General features: G+C 30.8%; 1 protein-coding gene across 1 annotated transcript in view; it reads left to right on the top strand.

Moving 5' to 3' along the window:
• The window catches only part of LOC139491252 (uncharacterized), a 53,950-nt gene extending 37,993 nt beyond the window's left edge, over positions 1–15,957 (top strand). Inside the window, exons 6-20 of the mRNA XM_071278781.1 lie at positions 2,231–2,362; positions 2,979–3,079; positions 4,586–4,737; positions 5,693–5,796; positions 7,341–7,484; positions 7,846–8,092; positions 8,713–8,803; positions 9,448–9,512; positions 10,493–10,619; positions 10,860–10,960; positions 12,038–12,130; positions 12,828–12,929; positions 13,601–13,735; positions 14,545–14,635; positions 15,395–15,957. Of these exons, the coding sequence (XP_071134882.1) occupies positions 2,231–2,362; positions 2,979–3,079; positions 4,586–4,737; positions 5,693–5,796; positions 7,341–7,484; positions 7,846–8,092; positions 8,713–8,803; positions 9,448–9,512; positions 10,493–10,619; positions 10,860–10,960; positions 12,038–12,130; positions 12,828–12,929; positions 13,601–13,735; positions 14,545–14,635; positions 15,395–15,862 (2,153 nt within the window). The 3' untranslated portion in view covers positions 15,863–15,957. The remainder of the gene's footprint in view (positions 1–2,230; positions 2,363–2,978; positions 3,080–4,585; positions 4,738–5,692; positions 5,797–7,340; positions 7,485–7,845; positions 8,093–8,712; positions 8,804–9,447; positions 9,513–10,492; positions 10,620–10,859; positions 10,961–12,037; positions 12,131–12,827; positions 12,930–13,600; positions 13,736–14,544; positions 14,636–15,394) is intronic.
• Positions 15,958–21,303: the final 5,346 nt, after the last annotated feature.

Genomic DNA, 21,303 nt, shown 5'->3' with positions numbered 1-21,303 from the left:
TAACGTCACATTCCGCCACCATTGGCTGTCTCCTCTTCCTCATCCTCAGTGTTTAAATGCCATCACTATTTCAGTAACCTAGCAGTTCGTGTAGTTTTTGCAAAAGATAGGTGTGCAATATAGATGATTCCATTGTTCAGAATTTAAGGTGTAACGTCTGATATCCGTTGATTGACGACAAAATATCGTCTTTTTGACAAGTATGTTTATAATCAGAGTGTCATGATTTGTCTATAATATTATGGAAGTCAATTCGAGTAATACTTGTTTTTTCTCTTTGTGTTTCATACTTAAAAAGTTCAGCTTCTTATTCAAAAACATTTTGAAGTAGTTTCTATGGTGGCTAATTTCGTATACTAGTCATTACCACTTGAATCTTCGACCGACGTCGACATTCAATTGACTGTAAAAAGTAAAATCACAAAAATACTGAACTTAAAGGAAAATCAATTCGGAAAGTCCATAATCACATGGCAAAATCAAATAACAAAACGCATCAAAAACGAATGGACAAGAACTGTCATATTCCTGACTTGGTACAGGCATTTTCAAATGTAGAAAATGGTGGATTAAACCTGGTTTTATAGCGTTAACCCTCTCACTTTGATGACAGTCTCATCAATTTCCGTTATATTTACATTGATGCGTTAACTAAACAGACACAATAAATAAAATAGTCAGAATATGGGTACATCAGTCATCATCGTATAACAATTTTAAAAGGAACAATTTAACAGAACACAAAAACATCTGTCTACAAACACATTCATTGATTTGTAGGACTGACGTCAGAAAATTTTTGTGTATGTAAGAATGAAGGAGTAGGTCCGGTAAGGTCCGATAATGGCCTCAAATTTCAAGTTCATCTGACGAAACATTTTGGACACTTTTTAAACACTTGAGTGTCTATTTCAGTTGATTCAATTGGTTTATGTGAAAGATTTTTTTCTGATGTAGTCATTAAAAACGCTCCCATTCAAGCTTAAATATGAAAAATCTATCAAGTATGCCAAAATATGTCACTTTTCAGATGGTTTTTGTCAAAAATGAAAGTGGCCGCATCCGTGTTCATCCTCGACCTTTATATATGTTATATATTATCATCGAATACAACTTACATTTCAATATCAAGAATGAACACAAATGCGGCCATTTTCATTTAAGACGGAAACTGTCAAAAATTTAACTAAAATGCTAAAATTGTGAAGATTTTATTAATTTTGCATGAGTTAATGATGCTAGTATCCGATATTTGTGCATTATATTGTCAAAAGCAGCCCATATTTATGTAGCAGAAGCATACTACTTTCCAATAAGTAACTAACAGTTTACATTTTAACAATAACTGCTATATTTTGGGGCCAAAAAGGGTCTTACTGAAACTACTCCTTTCAGAAATAGACCGAGATTTAAACTAGTCCAAAAGTTATATTTAAAATTTATAGGAATCCACAAGTAGTTAATTCCACTACGCGATTGAATGATTTTGACGTTTGTAGTTCAACGTATATTGTAATTCATAATAGAAATATATCATAATGACATAAAATAGAACAATATCATACTGACGGGATCTTTGAAAGTACAATCAGTAACAATCAGGTTTTTAAAACAAGGGCCAAAAATGAAGTCTGCTTGCTTGCTAGTAGTGATCAACAAAAAATTATGGGTTTTTATAATGTGTATCAATGCAGAACCCTGATTGATTTTGAAGGTTTTTACCAAACGTGTCTACACAAGACCCAGCAGTGACGATCGGACCCATACAGTAAAAAGCCCTTAGTGTTTCGAAAAATTAAATATTTTAAAAACAAAAAGAAAGTGAACGTATATTTTTCAAAACGTTTGTACATGAAACACCTATCTGTCTACACGATCAGATATATAGTGAATGAAGAAATTATGAATATCTCAATAAACATCATGTTAAAAGTACAATTCATACGTAGGTCAATCAAGATGATTGACTATTTAAACAATTTTGATCATTACGACCATAGTTTTGAAGGTGAACAAGTTAACAATTGTGATGTCTAGATTGGTATTTTGAAATCTCTGATGGCTTTCGCAAGTTTTTTTTTTTTCTTATCGAAATAACTTCCAGTTCCATTTCTAATCATTTTTGAATGATAAGATAAATCACATGTAATGCTTTTTTGGCATTAATACTTTTCTGATCATAAAACATTTGACATACGTGGACTATTTTGGTTTTATATATCTGTTTTAGGTGACAAAACTGTTTTTAGTAGATGTGATTTTAATCAAGGTGATTGTGGGTGGACAGTTTCCAACCCAGATGCAGAGTGCAGATGGTCCTTAAAGATTGTCAATCACACAAATGACAGATTAGACCTTAAAGGTAGGCTTTTAATGTGACAAAAAGACATAAATATTATGTATAAATGATTTTTTTGTAAGGATTTGATCTTTATTACTTCATACTAGGCAAGAGTTTAATCATGTAATGGGTTGAATACTTTTAGATAGATTGTAGAAAAAAATAGCGCATTTCAGTTGCTTAAAGTCAAGCGGCAAATAATCATGCATATGTAAGAATGTTCTTTAATCAAATGAATAATAACTTTTTCAATAATGACCAACTTATTCAGCCTTTGTCTAAAGGTTGCATGTATTTGCTTCAAAAATGTATTCCTTATTGTTGATTTTTATTGAGGTAAGGACAGGTCATGTGTACAATACGATACAATATGTGTGTCAGGTTGGCCAGATTTATGACAATATAAAGAGAAATGATAAGTGATAGGAATTCACCACATTAGTTTCATGTAACTGGTGATAATATCAGAAACGATAAGTTTTAAGGGTAAAAAATTAGTCCCATGAAAGTATTGTAGAATCAAGTTTATAAAAAAAAATAACAAACCGTTTTTCAAAAATTTAAATTTTTCCAAATTGGTAGCCAATCTACATTAATGTACATTGTAGAATTAAATTTTAAGGAATTTTATTTTCAGGCAATGCATGGCATTTGAATGAAAGTAACTGCATTGATGTCAGCTCTGCTGAGCTCAAATTACCTTTACGTAGTCGGGAAAATATATCGTCAATATGCATGGTATGTAAATCGAATTTGTATGTGTATGAGTTTTGGCCTACCAAATGATAAGAGCGCCACTGATGAGTATTTTGTAGCCGTAACTTACGTATTGTGTAACAAATAGAAAGTCTGGTATCTTTGATGATTTCTAAAACATAATATATATTGCATCACATGTACACTTGGACATACACTTTATATAGATGTATATAAAAGTTAACATAAAGAATTCGGAACTGTTAAATAACCCTTTGCAAGTTCGATTAATATGTATAGAGATACACATATCAACATTGTTTCGCTTCTCACTGAAGTATTGATATAAAACACATCTAGTTCTATTGCAAATGAGACAACAAAACTCACAGCGTATAGTAACTGTATGAGACTATGGAAACAAACGACTTCCGCTGGATGACTCGCGTGTGTGAGCAGGTAAAGAATGTGGTGGTGAACATGTTGCCATCGAAAAAAGTCTGATTGTTTCTCGCAAAAAATAAGGACAAATGAAAGACTTGCAACCAGACTATCGGAGAATAAATCAAATTATGTATGGAAGCAATTATCTTTCATTGCTATCGTGTCGGTTTCTAAGATTATTTGTCTCAAAACGCGTACATAAAATGTTCACTGTTAATGTCTTCACTTTAACTAAAATGTTGTAACTTTATTTTTTCCCTTTTTTTCTTTGTTTTGAAATACATGCTCATTTCTTTTAACTTTTCTCCTATTTGATCTCTTCTCTAGATTTTCAAAAGTACCTGTTGATATCAATTTTAAATATGTTCTTAATATTATGTTATCTTTCTTATATTTAGAATTGAAATTTTAAAAACATTAATGTACCGCCAGAAATTTCATTTCTGAATTGATTAAAAAACACAAACCTTTTTATAACAGAAAGATCTTCTTTGGAAGTTAAACTAGATTCCAAAACACCAAAGAGTTTGAAGAAAACACGGTCTCTGGGTTTCGGATGTAATCTGTATTTTATCGTCAATTCAATACCAAACTATAGATATAAAAGTAACAATCTTTGTGGAATGCTTCTCATGTGTATTGATATAAAAAAAAAAAAAAAGGGAACCAAAAGAGGGGGTCGGAATATAATATGTGGCGTTTATATCGACACTCAGTCTTCATAAAAACCTTCCATACCTGTCTCAATTTAATCTGTATTTTATAAACTGTATTGCATCTTATGTAAAAACCTAAAATCTAAAATCGTGATTTTTTTATTGTATACGTTTATAGCAGGCATTCTTAAAACTAATGATATTTAACAGTTGTTTTTACGTCTATAGCAGGCATTCTTAAAAGTAATGATATTTAATAGTTGTTTTTACTTTTCCCCCTTGGTTGTTATGGTCGAACATTTGTTTTTGTCATGTATGTGTACTTTATCCCTTTTAAAACTTACCTTAAAATTCGGCAGGTTTGTTATTAATTTTTTTTAACAAGAAAAATTTCAAAGCATTCAAGTTGCAACTCTCACATATACTATTCATTCGATTGAATTTTCAGATGCGTCTTTCTTACATTGTACAAGGGAAAGCTTCGATATTTATTGAACAGTGCACAGCAGACCAATGTTTAGAACTAAAAGAAATTAACGGCGATTCGGACGAAGTTGAATGGATGACTGCATCGATATATGTGCCAAGTGTGCAAGGACGGTAAGGTTACTTAAGCTGTGCAAAAATGTGAACCTAAGTCAACAAATGTTTCTAAAATATGTACTAACTCGTCGAATGAAAGGCATGGCAGATTTACAATTCATGTCTTCATGGTGATGCTGAAGGAAAGACAAATATTTTAAATCTTTAAACACTGCAAAACATTTTAAAAAGATTGCTTGTAAAATAAAAAGGTTATAAGCTGAAATTGTTTCGAAAATTTCGTTCTTGTGAATACCAACATTATGACATGACAAAAACAATTAGAACAAAAGGTAATGATTTTAAAAAGGAAGCCAAACGTTCTTGCTATTTAGTAAGATATATGTACATGTACTCTAAAAGATGTTTCTTTAAAGTATTGAACTACTGCTAAAATATCTTAGATATTTCAATACGCATTTTATATAATTGTTGTTTACCAAAGAGAAAAGAAATAGTTAGAGGCTTGTTAGAACTTAAAGTTCTCCGCTTCTACAAAATACTTTAAAAAAAAACCATAATACTACAACAGTAGATGTGCTAACAGTACAGTTTTACTTACTCACGGTGATAAAGGTAGAACATTGTTTGTTGTTTGACCTTCTGTAAATTTGACTATTATTGAAATCCTTTTAAATAATTTAGCTCCATGTTTATACATCATTGTTTTTTTAATATTCGGCTTTAAGCGTTCTTGGTGAAGATACATCAAGATAAAAAAAATTTTATAAAGAACAGTTTTCCTTTTTTGTGTCTAACTTAAATTTTTTGTATCCTAATTTAAATTCGTACATTAATTTCGCATTAAAACCTTGTATACATGATGAGTCTGTTTCAAGAATCACTGTAATCAAATGGCATCATCAGAGTTGAAGCTATTGCGTAAAATATGATTGCAGATTGATGTGTTGTATGATTGCATTATTTATATCGATTATCATGTATAATTTGTTATTCTGAATATTATTTTTAGATTTACGTTATTAATCTTCGGAACATTCAGTGACAGTAATGACAAGATGAAGAATGCTTTAACAGTGGATAACATATCTTTTAGCGGAGATTGTTTTGTTTATGGTATGTATTAATGACCACCTCACTTTAAATTGATTCTTCATTGTTGTCATCTACTTCCGTCTGTTCAAAATGTAGAAACCAATCTGTACAATGTCACGTTTATGATCAATCTCTTATAATTGTATGCAGACAGTTGCTTTTCTTTTGGTCTTTCTCTTTCAGTTGTTGTCATGGCGTGTGTCTGTTGTCATCTATTTCCGTCTGTTCTAAATGCAGAACGAATCTTTCAAATGTCACGTTAATGATTAACTTTCTAGTAGCGTTTTTCAGACTGGTGTTCGTCTTTTTGTCTTTCTTTTGAAAGTTTTTGTCATGTCGTTTGTCTTTCACATTATTCCGAATATCACTTGCAGACTGATTGGCAGACAGTTTGACAAAGTAAATTTTATTTGAGACAAACAGGAAAAATACACTGTTTTTGATTTACAAATTCAATGAAAATAATGTATGGCATGATATATACAATTATTGTGTTCCAATGAATAATTTGGTAACTTAATATAATGTAAACGTTAAATGTCAATTTTCACCTTTACAAATCAATATCACACTTATTGCAGTTTTCTTTCAAATCTGTCGTCAACAGAAATGTGTATCGGTTTGACATTGTTGTATTTCAAAACTGTACATACTATATAGTAAAGCAAATGTACTGTTTCTTGACCTTAACATTAAAATGACAGTATATTAATCGAAAATTAAAAGTTGATTGGTTTATTATTCATATGTTCTGAAACATTATTGAATTGAAATCCATAGAACAAAAATCAGCATGTGTATACGATGTACGTATGATATGTCAAAAACTTTGTCAAATCATATTTAAAATCCCGTTCTCTGTGCTCTGAGCAAGAAACGTTGTTCACCAAATAAATTTTCATTTTTCAACTCATCAAAATGTAAAGTCACTTACTTTGTAATTTCTAATCCCTTTATCAAAGCGGTGTTTTCGTGAAAAATATATGAAAACACCGTAATAATCGAGACATGGTTGTGTTGCAAAACCAGAAACGTCGTTTTGTTTTACGTTTTCCCCTACGAATACGATAAGAGATCGTTTTTTAGATACGTCAGATATGACGTCAGTGGCCCTATGATTATTATGTTTCAAACAAGCAAAAATATATGTAGCAACAGCATATCAATGTTTCAAAAACCTTGTTTTTAGGAAATTTGACAATTCTTAGATAATTTTTACGATTTTACAATCTTTCTATACAAATAAATATCTTTTTTAAAAACAAAAGTCGCTCTATGATATAACAGAAAAAATGTATTATTTATTCAATATTAATTACTGGTATAATATATCACAGTTTGTGAAAATTAAAAAAATCTGTGAGAATATCTACTTGCTGGTAGTTGACCGTAACAACTACTTGACCATCCTTAACATAAGAGTTATAAATATTGCTCAGATATCATATCATATGTACCAGATTCCATCAATATTTTTATACACAATTAAAACAAATATAGGAGAAACTGCTATTTATTTTTCCATTTCATCACTTTTTTTCTAAATGTATTTAATTTGTTTTCAGACAATTATACAAATAATGATTTCCATTCGGCTCTCCGTAGACAGGAAACAGAAAAGCTAACAAGAAAAGATATGATTCCATTAATTGTCAGCACTGTCTTAGGTTCAATGTCTGGTTGTCTTATTTTGCTTATAGTATTTACAGGTACATTATTTATTAGTTAGAAATCATTATTGGTTAAAGTTTTCCAGGAATTGAATTTATAAAAATTGTCTTCACCAATCAAAGATCTCTTTCTATAATCTCAAATGACATTATTAGTGTTTGAACTTGTCATGTGTGTACTTTGTTTTTGTGTATAAGTCAAGTTTTAAAAGCTTCTTACACTATACGTTCAGATATACATCTGTTAAGTCTTGCTTTATTTGTTCCTTTTTTTTAATGTTTGAACTTATGAATAAGAAACTTCCATGATTTTAATTTGCATAAAAAACGTTTTATTTCAATAACTTTTTGCAAGTATCTTAAGTATGATGAGATTTCAAAAACTAAATTTATTTTCTAGTATGCAGACGAAAACGTGGAAAAGAAGACCATAAAAGCTATCGTAAAATATCCACTAACTCTACCTTAAGTAGTACATTATTTAGTGTACGTAAAAACGATTGTACTGACACCTGTTACGACAACGATACTGTGACGCCATTTCTTAGCGGAAGTGGCGGAGTTTCCAGTATTTCACCACTCTATGACTGGTCGCAGATAAATGATATCATACATATCATTCCAAGAAACAAAATCACTGTTAAAAGGTACAGATTGATGTGTTCATTTAATCATTTTTTTTTAACAAGCTGATATCATATCTTACATCGAATAAGTTTGTTTAAACGGCTGCATATATAAGATTTAATTTCCTTTATGTTTAAAAGTATAAATAACGCTAAAGAAGACTACAAACTGTCGTGCTTCTCTAATAAAAATGTTAATTTGTTTCTTAGTGAGAACTGACAAGATTTAATTTGATAATGTACAATACTTTTATCTTTCAAATTGACAATTAAATGGTCGGTATTTCTCTATATAACGATATCATTCGTATATATTAGATATTTTGTTTTATGTTCTAGATTCTTAAATATCTATGTTGAACTGCAGAATTAATGAACTGACATAATATGTCGAAATGAGCTACCTGGTCTTCATCGTTTGTACCGTTTTGTGTATGCAAGAATGAACTACAATTTTGTTTCAAGTTTGAACAACAAAAACACTAAGACTTTGAAACTAACAGTTTCAAGAACAAATAGTTGAAACAATCATCCTAACATTAAATTTCAACTGTTAGATTTCTGACATGGTAAATAGAACTTGGCAAGAGTAAATTGCAAGTTTATCGATTTTATGCCACTTTTCAAAACTTGTATTTCAGAATGATTGGAAAGGGAGCTTTTGGTGAAGTTTACTATGGATTACTTGCAGATGTTGCCAGACAGCAGACACCACTTCCCGTTGCAATAAAAGTAATGCATGCTTTTTACATAAATGTTAAGACAAGTATATCTAACATTTCAGTTAAACATATAGCCAAGTGTTGATAATCATAATAATGGCATTTTAACTACAAGACTTATTAAAATTCTTTTTCTGCTTAGATTTAATTGTTTTATTACCTTTGATATTACAATGTATATCAAGTGGGTTTTCTTTTTTTGTTGATCTCATAGTTTATATATATAGATGCGAATAGTTTTGTTTGAGGGAATAAAATTGTGTGAAATGATCTTGAATTGTGCCCGATAATAAAAGTATGTGTTAATTATAACACAAAGCAACCTCTTATACACACACAAAATAGTTCGTGTCAGTGGTCACTGACAATGTCGTAATACAAATTCACACGAGTGAAAGAGGTATACACAATGTAACAAAGTTCTCGGTTAAGTTCTTAAAGCATTCGATCAAAATTAGTTAAGATCAGAATCAAAAGACATTTAGGTAAAACCTTTCAAATATTTAAGCATATAAAATAAGATTAAAAAGCGACTGTAGATCAGCATAAGACGAAGACAAATTGACAACACTATGCCAAAAAAAACCCCGAACAAATCACAAAAAAACAGTAAAAATACCAACAAAGCATATTTATTTCATATTCTTTCTACAGATGTTACCATCGCTTTGTTCAGAGCAATCAAAATCAGAGTTCTTTGTGGAAGCTGTATTGTTGAGGTTTGTATTTATTCAAAACAAAGAAATGCAGTATTAAAACAACTAAAATATTATCGATCAAAATAAAAGAAATAATAATTTAAGAGAAGAACTTGATGAATGTTTTTAGTCCTTTTGTTCGTAATTTTTCACGTGTTTGAGTTGTTATACATCATTGGTGTTCCACTTCTGGTGGTTGAGTGTTTCTGATGAGGTTATATATGCGCTCCGGACCAATCAAAAATATATTATGCTGTTTTCATTGACTGAATTCCAGCTTCATTAGAAATAGAAAAGCTTATAACTAGAAGAGGTCATAACAAATGTACTTCAAGGTCGAAATCATCGATGTCCATATATTATGGTTACTGTTCAGTTGTTTTATAAAATACATATCCGAAGGGAACAGTAATTATTGGTAATTCATTTTCATAGTGCTGACTTTACACAAACGCATTTAATTATAGCAATAGGCTGAATCGTATAAACTACTGTTTGAGTCGGATGCTATCAAACTCTATATTTTACATGCCGTGATAACTTTACTTTGTATGATTATACATTACTTACTGCAACTTGATAGTTTTATTAAATCACATGTATTTTAAACATAAGAATATCTGCATCATGACGCAATTGAGGAAGGACATACAGTACAAACGTCTACAAAATAACCAAATTTCTTGTATATTATATTACTGTGTAATTTCATTAGAATAAACTGACGATGTCAGTATAGTAATTCTTCAATGCAAACAAAGAACAAAACGGTGTTTGTTGATGGTTTCTGAATACATATCATTTATAGAATCAACTGATAACATCATCGACCTACAGGTTCATGCATCCTTAGTGTAAATTTTCATTCGATAAGTATAGAAAAAAATGTATTCAAACAAAGACACAATTTCTAAGTTGGAAACAAGTTTTGCTACTGTATAAGTGTATAAATATTTGATTGAAAATGACATTTTATAAATGCATTATTCTTTTTTTTTCAGTAAACTTCGTCATCCAAACATAGTGAAATTTCTAGGTATTTCTGTTGATGAAAATTCTCTATATCTGCTGCTGGAATTAATGGAAGGGGGCGATTTAAAAAGTTTTGTCCGTGAATGTCGAATAAATGTGAGTTTAAATATATGTACTCATTAAATGTAAAAACATGTATTACTTTACAAATATATGATACTACTTATATCTAGTAATGCTTCGTTTTGTGAGGGTTTTCTTCATGACATTGTTTTTCAAAGTGCAATAAATTTTCGAACTCTTGTGACACTGTTAACCCTGATAACCAATGCTTTTTGAGTATAAAGAATTTGATCTAGAGATTTACTTGTAAACTGTTTTCTTTATATATTGCAGGGCGAAGTTCCATCCAAGGTTTCAATTTATGACCTTCTGAATCTTTGCATAGATGTTGCAAAAGGTTGTGAATATTTGGAGCAAAACAGATTTATTCATAGGTAATTTTAATTAGTATTAATTGCAGAACAAGCTTAAGTTTTGTATAACCTATTAAGACATTAAAACAGATAAACATGTGTATATTGTACAAAAATTCAGTACTTATGTACATTTTGTTAAGATTTTATGTATTTTATAAAGTAAAGAAATAGTTTCGATCTAAAATATTCACACTTCCAAATATTACCTAGTTTATTACTATCTCCGAATGCAGATCATTACCTGTGATATATGAAAGCGATATGACGTTTAGTACAGAAATTGCGAACCTTTTCGCAGCACCTGAGTTCATCCTCGATTCAAAGTAAAGTTCATATGGCTCAATCAGTTTATACTTTTCCATGTAGTGTTTTCTTGCATTTGTCTTTTGTTATGTGGTCTTCGGGCTGCCTTTGTGATTTCACTAGTGTGGAAGGTCTTTGGTTCTATCAGTAGATTTGTATTAACATAAATCTTAGATATTGACGCTTCTTCTTTTCTTTACCTGAAGTATAAAAGAAATTACCTTCGAGGATGGTCGACTTTGAGTCATAATAATGTGCCCGAATAGACATATAGTTTTCTTGTCGACGACTACCCTGTTATCTAGCACAATACAAATTCGATTCAGAGTGTTGGTCGAGTACAAAACCGGGTATGTTTATCAGATCTAACTTACTTGTGGTCGTCAATGATATACATGAACTATTTGTCACTTAACGGTTAATGCAGCTGCCAATACACCATTCCTTGGTCAAGTCAAAGTGTTGTTTGTCTTTCTGGATATGTTGGTATCTTATTGCTTTTAGTACCAATCAACTCATAAAATAAGAATATGGTAATTTATAGACTACAAGGCTTTCTCTAAAAAAAATACAGACTCTTACATGAAGTCATATAAAGTCATTTTTCGTTCCAGACTACTTTAATATTGAATTGTATCATTGATTAAATGTCTAAACTTTGACATTTGAAAGTGTATGTTGACAGAACTTGCTAACAACAAATTGTGAAATTAATTGAAACAAATGTCGTAAACTCATTTTCCTGTATTGTTTTTATGAGAGAATACATAGTGACATAATATTTATTAACAGAGATATCGCTGCCAGAAATTGCCTCTTAAGTGAAAAGGGACCAAATAGAGTTGCTAAAATTGCTGATTTTGGAATGACTAAGAATGTGTTCAGGTATATATGAACAAAACTTTAAATTTATCATGTAATTTAAAATGATTTAAGCGCCTTGCATAATCACAAAAAAATAAAAAATTTAACGATTGAAAAATATATATTATAGTATTATTATAACTTCATAAGAAAACATCCTGTCCAATGTCATGTTGAATAACAGTCTTTAAGTTTTACGTCTGTTGCCAAAGCAAAAATCGAATCTCAAATAAAGGCGGTTAATTGAAATTGTTATCAAAGGTACCAGGATTATAATTTAGTACGCCAGACGCGCGTTTCGTCTACATAAGACTCATCAGTGACGCTCATATCAAAATATTTATAAAGCCAAACAAGTACAAAGTTGAAGAGCATTGAGGATCTAAAATTCCAAAAAGTTGTGCCAAATACGGCTAAGGTAATCTATGCCTGGGATAAGAAAATCCTTAGTTTTTTGAAATATTCAAAGTTTTGTAAACAGGAAATTTATAAAAATGACCACATTATTGATATTCATGTCAACACCGAAGTGTTGACTACTGGGCTGGTAATACCCTCGGGGAAGAAACGTCCAACAGCAGTGGCATCGACCCAGTGGTGTAAATAGTTACCAAAGGTACCAGGATCATAATTTAGTACGCCAGACGCGCGTTTCGTCTACATAAGATATGCATAAACTGTAAATTGATGAAAACATTTTTACAATACTTTATTTTAGAACAAATTATTATCGTAAAAATGGTAAAGCAATGGTTCCTGTTAAATGGATGCCACCAGAAGCTTTCCACGATGGAGTATTTACAACAAAAACAGACGTATGGTATGTATATTTCTTATGAGTAGTTTAATATCGAAATATGATTTTAATGTAAAACAACTATCAAAAGAAATCAATTCAACCTTAACGCACCGTTATGAACTAATTCTGCAAAATCAATAGGCATAACATTTCTGACGTCATGTGTGGCTTTACTTGCAACTTTGTAAAGACACTTTTTTAAATGAAATTTCTAATTCAATACACACAAGTGTGGCATTTTGTTGGTATTTTTATTTGTAAAATTGATAAGGTTTGTTATCACTATCAAAATGTACGTTTCTCGAATGAAATATAAGATAAGTACAACGTTGAAAGCACTAATGGTGAGATGAAATTTATTCTAAATATTGTTTGATAAAAACAAGAGGATATGTGTTTATACTTCAAAGTGGCAGCAAATAAACTACACAAAAGCCCAAAAAAACACGTTATCATCATACTTCGAGTAGCATTTGAATAGTCCTACATGATTTTGTATTAATGGCAACGTAAACAAAATTTCTCATGATAATTATAAATAAAAGATGTTCGGCATGAGTCAATGAGACAACAAACCACCATTTTAAAATAAAAGACATTCATAAGTCAGCATAAACAGTTTGGATAAATGGGCATATATATATAGCTTTAATTGTGTGTCGTAGATAAAAGATATATCTGTTTAATTATAGGGGATTCGGGATTGTTCTTTGGGAAGTGTTTACATTGGGCAGAATTCCATATCCTGGAAAGTCCAATAATGAAGTAATGACGTTTGTTGCTAAAGGAGGCCGACTAGATAAACCTGATCAGTGTTCTCAAGAAACGTAAGTTTTATTGGTGAAAAGTAAAATCATAAAAATATTGAACTCCGAGGAAAGTTCAAAACGGAAAGTTCATAATCAAATGACAAACTCAAAAGCTCAAACATATCAAACGAATGGATAACAACTTTCATATTCCTGACTTGGTACAGGCATTCACTTTATGTAGAAAATCGTGGACTAAAACTGATTTTATAGCTAACTAAACCTCTCACTTGTATGGCAATCGCATCAAATTGAATGAAATATTCAGAAAAGCCCGCAAGACATCAAAATCGTCAGACATACTAGTGGTACTTTGATCAGTTTGCTACTTTGATGAATGCTACACCTTGCTGACCTGAATGATAAATCTTAAGCTTGTGAATACATTTTGAATTGAAACAAACTTTTTGGTATATTTCTGATATAAAAAGCTGACAAAAAATATAGCAGTTGTACGAATGAATGGGGAGAGGTGCAGGACTTAGTAATTAAGTAGGCAACCCAATAAACTACACAAACAAAAATAAAAAAATGCATAGTAAATTCAATATAATATTCTTCAACAATACAATAGAAAATTAGCAAGCACTAAATCCTTCAGAGTTTCGAAAAAATGTGAATATTGATTGACATCAGCTAATTCAATTCCCTACATGACAAACACAACACCAGCCAATTAACTTTTTGACAGGCACACACAGGAACTCAAAGCTTCTATATTGATACGGCAACTCCCCAAACAAATTGTCGCCAGAACAAATATAAGCTTGCGATAAACACATCTAATCAATTAATAAAAGACTATTCAAATGTGCGTATATTTTCAGGTATTCGTTAATGTTTGAATGCTGGATGGACAAACCTGAAGACAGACCAAACTTCAGAAACATTACAGAAGAACTTATTCAAATACAAAAGGTAGATAATGGATTAGTTGTATAAGACAATATATAAGAATTATCACATCACATTTTGAATAGGATATTATGTTGTATGAATGTTGATGTCCTACACAATTAAAATTAAACCGAATTAGGAAATGTTAGTTCATCTATTTGTTGGCGGAATTAAGATGACTTGCATGTTAAATGCGTAAAGGTTCAGTATCAATTAGATATATTTGTTTAGGTTTAATTTTTTTCCAGTGTTTATAATGTTTATCAATAAAATGGAAAATATAAAAAAGGGATGTGTCAAAGAGACAGCAACCCGACTAAAGAGCAGAAAAAAGCCGAAGGTCACCAATGGGTCTACAACAAAGAGAAAATATACCGCACCCATAGTGTACTTATTCAGTGAAAATGGACATAATAATAAACTCCAATAATATAAATGAACTAAAATCAAAAATCATTCAGGACTAACAATGACCAGAGGCTCCTGATGGGGTTCCATTTTTGTTGGTGTGATCTCTCGCCTTTTCTTATATATCTAGCCAATAGTAAAACAGACACACAGCAACAATGTCGGATAGGAAAAGTACAAAATTTTTAAGCGGTTAGAATTCGTACGACGAGATGAATTGTTTTGGTTGTGACTGTACATGAAATGATAATCAACAAAAATAAGAACAAGAATCAAGTGCTTTCAAAACAGTAGCAACAGGCGAAATTTACTGACAATAACTTAAATAAATAACTATTATACATTTTAAACTTTGATTAATTTCGTTTATAGAGTTCAGATCTTTCACAAGAAACAATAATAAATGGAAAATCCAACCGTGATTATAATGTCACTGAAATAAAACAAGAAGCTACAGAGAAAATGAACTATTCAAGTGATTTGAATACAGTGCAGCAAGCTTCAGCAAATACAAAGAACAATGAACACGATGACTCTGAGAATACCAAGCAGGCCGACACGACTTCAAGTAATCATGGGAAACTACAATATACTCACAATAACTCTTTAGAGCTTAGCCGATTAAAAGAAGACGAAAATGACGTTATATCAAGGACACATTCTTCTTCAAGCGTAAATGACGATAGGACAAGAACACATTCTTCTTCAAGCGTGAATGATGGAAGGACAATTACAGATTCTTCATCAAACGTTAATGATGAAAGAACAATAACAAATTGTTCATCAAGCGTGAATGACGTAAGGACAAGAACACATTCTTCATCAAGCGAGAATGGATAAGATCAAAATACGGTGTAATTAACGTTGTTATGTTATTTTATTGTGATATTGTTATTTTTTTGTTATAATAAATAATAAACATATTTATCAAAAAATCTGTATTTCAAATTTGATTTGTCATAAACTTGTAATCAGTAATAGAAACTTCAATGGTAAGAGGACGACTATGTTTCCGATATTTTACATGTTAAACACATCATCGAAGAGACAACCCTAGATCTACAAGTTATGAATAGACATTCTAATGCAATTTGGATGCAACAATTTTTTTCATTGGCTAAAAGTTGCCGTCAAATCCACAGTTGACCAGGCGTAACTAAGGAAGGACCCGCCATTTTGAATTGATTGAATCAACAAATGTTCGATTACTACTATATTATCGAAAATAAAACAACACCTACCTCGAATTTGCCGTTTTAATGTAATTTTATCAGAACTTGAAGCGTACAGGTAACGTAATAACCTCAAGTTTGTAAGTTTTCATTTGTATGACGTCACGTTGAGCCATAACGTCTTTGTGCCAAAATCATTCATGAAGTTTCGCGGACTTTTTTCTATTTGTCAAATTTAGACATTTTTTCAAGTTTTATCGTATTTTTTCTTCTTGCAATGCATTAGAATCGGAATAACAGTACTGTAGTTGAAGAGTTGCCACCGTCAATTTTGATTTGACGGTCGCAAATCTCCGTTTTACTGTCTCCACTACGCGTCGCCAGTAAAACTGCATTTGCGACCGTCAAATCTACAATTGACGGTGGCAACTCTTCAACTACAGTACTGTTATTCCTTAATTATGTGTGTTAGAGAAATTTTGCTTATGAAAAGTCAAATATATAAAATTGTTGCATTAGTTCAAAGCTCTTTGCCACTAATTAACCTATCTCTTGTAGACTGTTCTAGATACAATGTTGTTTTAGTCCAAGAATTCAAACAAAGTTTTTAAGTAATATTGCCACTTTTCGCATTTCATGGAATTTGAATCAAAGTAATGGTGCCGTTAGACTAAAATAAACCAAAAAGACAAGAGAACAGATGATGACAAAGATAGGGCAAACATTAGCAAACACTAATGAAGTCGCCGAAAAGAAACGTTCACAAAGCGGTATACAGGGAACTAAAGAACAACAGTAAAAAAAGATTACTAGGTAACTGAGATTACTTACACGTTTCATTAGTGGGATGATATTTTCTGTCAGTATACTTTTAATAAAAAGTTTGCCTTCGGTGATTATGTTTTTTTCGTTGCTGGAAGTTGAGTATTGTCTAAAATTCTCGTGTACTATTAATAATTCACTCCTTAATGAACTGTTGTTTGTTTTATTTTGCACTTAAGTGTTCTGTTGTTTCATTGTTTTACTCTTATAATGGATGTGTTTCTTTCAGTTTGAGTTGATAGCCCGGATTTGTTTTCTCTCAATCGGTTTATGACTTTTGAACAACGGTATACTACTGTTGCCTTTATTTATTCCCATGAACTGATATTTGATTATAGTAGAAAAGAGATTGCATAAAATATATAAAAAGAAGATGTAGGTATGGTAAATGCAAATGAAACAACTCTCCACAAAAATCAAAAAGACACAGAAATGAACAACTAAATGTCAACGTAATGCCTTCAACAATGAGCAAAGCCGCATAGTCAGTTATAAAAGACACATAAATGACAACTATAGAACAATTTAAACATGAAAATTAACAACCTAATTTATGTACAAAATTATGAACGAAAAATAAATATGTTACACAGCAACAAATAACAACCAATTAATTAAAGGCTCAAGATTTGGGACAGGCACATATGTGGCGGGGTTTAACTTGTTTGAAGGCGTCAACTCTCCCCTAAACCGAGACATTAGTGTACTAGAACAACATAAGAACAAACTATAAAAATAAGTGTAAAGGGTAACTGTAACAGATGAATAAATAACAAAAACACAGAGTGGGCGTGGACCGATACTTATATTTCCCAACAACCAAAAGAAACTATGTACAGATCTGTGAGTATTCGCAGTAACCGACAGCTAGTTGAAAGCCAATAACGACTTATAATAAAAAAGATCGTGTATTTAAGACTTAAAGGTTATATATGATCTTATAAGAAGGACTTATAAAATGATTAATGCTATGGTACAAAAAGCGTCATTTGAAGTCAACTTTCATCCTTTAGTCATCAGAATCGCTAGCAGTGATTCTGTTTGATAAATATAAAGGAAAGACATTCGTTGTATTCGCCTTATCTGATTTTAGATACGTAATTTATAATGAATCTAAGAAAATGTCAAGGAGGAAAGTAAATTAGATTGAACAAAGAATAACAATTACGTGACCGTTGACAATAAATAATGATTTACGTTTCAGAAATTTACTTGCATGGCAACTTACTCTGATTTTCGTAATAGACAGGATCTTTAGTACATGCATACTGTACATAATATGATTTATAACCAGATTGCAAAAAATCATCATATAACATAAATAAAATTTCTTCGTGCATAAAAACATCCTATAAAATAATTTATCGCTATTTTTGTGCATTTTTCCCTTGATCTTTTTTTTGTGATAATTTTTCATATCATGGTACTCGCTTGAGATGGAAAATTATCGCTAGAAACTAAGCAGGCACGTGGCGTTGCTAACGAAATTGACATGAAATTATTATCATTGGTCATCTCAACTCGATTGCCTTTCTCGCTGTCGGCGTTCCGGCTCAAGCGAGAAAATCAATCTCGTTGAGATTATCAACGATCATCTATAAATATCCAATAGTACGTTTTTGTTTACTGGATAACATATAGCATTATAACTGTAATATCTGATATATTAGAAATTCAACATTCAATGTCTAGTTTCCAACTATTTGAAATATTTTTTTTGACAAAAGAAAATGAACCAGATAAAATGCTTTTTTTTTTTTTGCCTCGAACAACTGTTACACGTCAGGTAATGTGTTTTGAAACCTTACGGCGGCATTTTTTTTTATAGCCCTCTTTATTTTGAGTAGAACGTAATCTTTCTGGAATACAGGAATCTGAACGAAAAGAAAGCAGTGTCTCAAAAAGAGACACTGCTTCCTTTTCATTCAGATTCCTGTATTCAAGAAAGATTATAAAATTTAAAACTTTTCAAGGCTAACTTTAACAAAAACAATTTGGCACATAAAATTACTATAAAAAGCTATTAGCATTATAATTATTATTGCCTTTTATTTGGCGGGGGGAATAACCTATAACATTTTTGTTTAATCATCTTTTACAATTAACGTTTCAATATGGATTTCAAATAACATAAGCACATTTTCTTCGTGTGTTATCATAGACTTATCGGTTAAATCTGTCTAAGATGTTCATTGAAGCTTTAGTAAAAAAATTATGTCCTTCCAGATATGATTATTCAATCAGACAGTTCTTAACAGAAGTAAACATATTATATATACATATTATATATCAGTTACGACACAAATTGTTAATCACTATGACACGAAAAACGACTTATAATCGTGATTTATTATCTTTGTAAAAAGTGTAGAATTCAAGTCATTATAATGTTCAATTTTCACTTTGATGGCAATGCGAAATATTTTAACATCTACAGAAGAATGTTAAAAATAAAACATTAATTGTTCACTTAACGTATTATTAATACACTCTTTAAAAAAGATACCAAAGAATTATCCATAGCTCATGTCAAGGAGAAACTGACAGACTGGACTAATTTCAAATAAATAAAGACTAAACTACATACAATTCCACAAAACATTATCTTAATTGTAAAGTTGATTTCATCTCTTTCACAATTCGTGTGTGTTACTTCCGTAAATTTTACTCAAAAATTTACATTATATTTTCTATTCTAATGCAATTATTTTGTAACAATGGTTCTGATTGGATGACAGTTAGCGTAAAATTATCTATATCCTTGTCTGTAACTAAGGAAGCCGACATTTTGAATTGCTGAATGTATTGACATGTAATTTCTACAATAATAAAACAAAAAACTCACATGTTGCACCTAAAAATCTTCTTTTTATCAAATTTTATTACATTCTGAAGCGGTACAGAACCAGAAAACGCCCAGTGTTCATGTTTGAGGCCGGAAGCATACCTATAACGTCACCTAGTGTAGGGACCAAAGAAATTTACATCTTTTCGCGGAATATTCGTTAATGAAGATTTTACACTGAAATAATGATTGAAATTTAATTATGAACTTGTTTTGCATTAGCATAAAGATAACTGTATTGTATTTGAAGCTTTAAGGACGTCCATCGGTAGTTTTACTGTCACAAATTTTGTTTACCTAGCGACGCGTAGCGGAGACAGGTAAACGGGTATTTGCGACAGTAAAACTACCGATGGACGTCCTTAAAGCTTCAAATACAATACAGTTATCTCTTAATTATAGTACAACTTGCGATTGAATAATGCAAAGTCATTTTAGTCATATAATTCGAATTTTACGAGAAATATTGTTAAAACTTAAATTAATTAATTCGAATCCACATTTAAGTCAGAGATTGCAATAAAATATGTGGAATCATTTATTAATGATATATAAAGCCTTACAACTAATCATTATTAGTACGATTATATTCTTAATTATAGTTATTGGCAAACAATACCCCGAGCGTGTCATTGAGTGTCAAGATTCAACTAAAATTAAACGACTATAATAAAAATGAAGATGTGGTATAATTCTGACAACTTTCCACAAGAGACCAAATGACGTCGAAGACAAGACTGTATTTATGTATGTGTTCAGCATTCTGTAAGTCATGAAACCTGATATTACACAGAAACGTGATAGTATACAACTGTTTTGCCACTTAGACGACGACGTAATTAAAAGCGATTGACCGAATATTGATAATTATTAATGTACTTTGTCAAATAAGTCGTTTAATCAGTTGTTGGCTTAGCTAAAATAGAAGAATATTGATTTTTTAAAAACCTTCTGGTAACCAAATTAATTATACGGAAAATATATCAATTAAACAAGAGAGAATTGTGTTATGGTTGATTAGAACATTAGTTTTCTTAATTGAATTGTAATATATTTATTTATGTCAGGGCCTTTTTGTCGACTTTATGGTTTTTTTTTCTCATTGTTGAAGGCCGTAAAGTTACCTATATTGCTGACATCCTCTTCATTTGATCTTTGGTGGAGAGTTGTCTCAAAGTCAAAACATCATCTCCTTATTTTTATATATTTAAATCAAATTTATTCTGTTATGTACAAGGCAATTGATATTATTAATGTAATCAGCGCCTATAGCACGGGAATTGAATTGATGCTTTATATTTACCTTATTTCGGAAGGTACGTCTACAATGTTTACTGTTGGTAGTTTTGTTGTACTATTTTTTGTAAGTGTCTTTATAGAGCCGTACTTTTTAAATACATGGTTCAACGTGATACTAAGATTACTTTTAACAAATACATTTC

Source organism: Mytilus edulis, chromosome 10 (genome assembly GCF_963676685.1).
Source record: "Mytilus edulis chromosome 10, xbMytEdul2.2, whole genome shotgun sequence".
NCBI lineage: Eukaryota > Metazoa > Mollusca > Bivalvia > Mytilida > Mytilidae > Mytilus > Mytilus edulis.
This window is presented reverse-complemented; position numbering and strand designations above follow the sequence as displayed.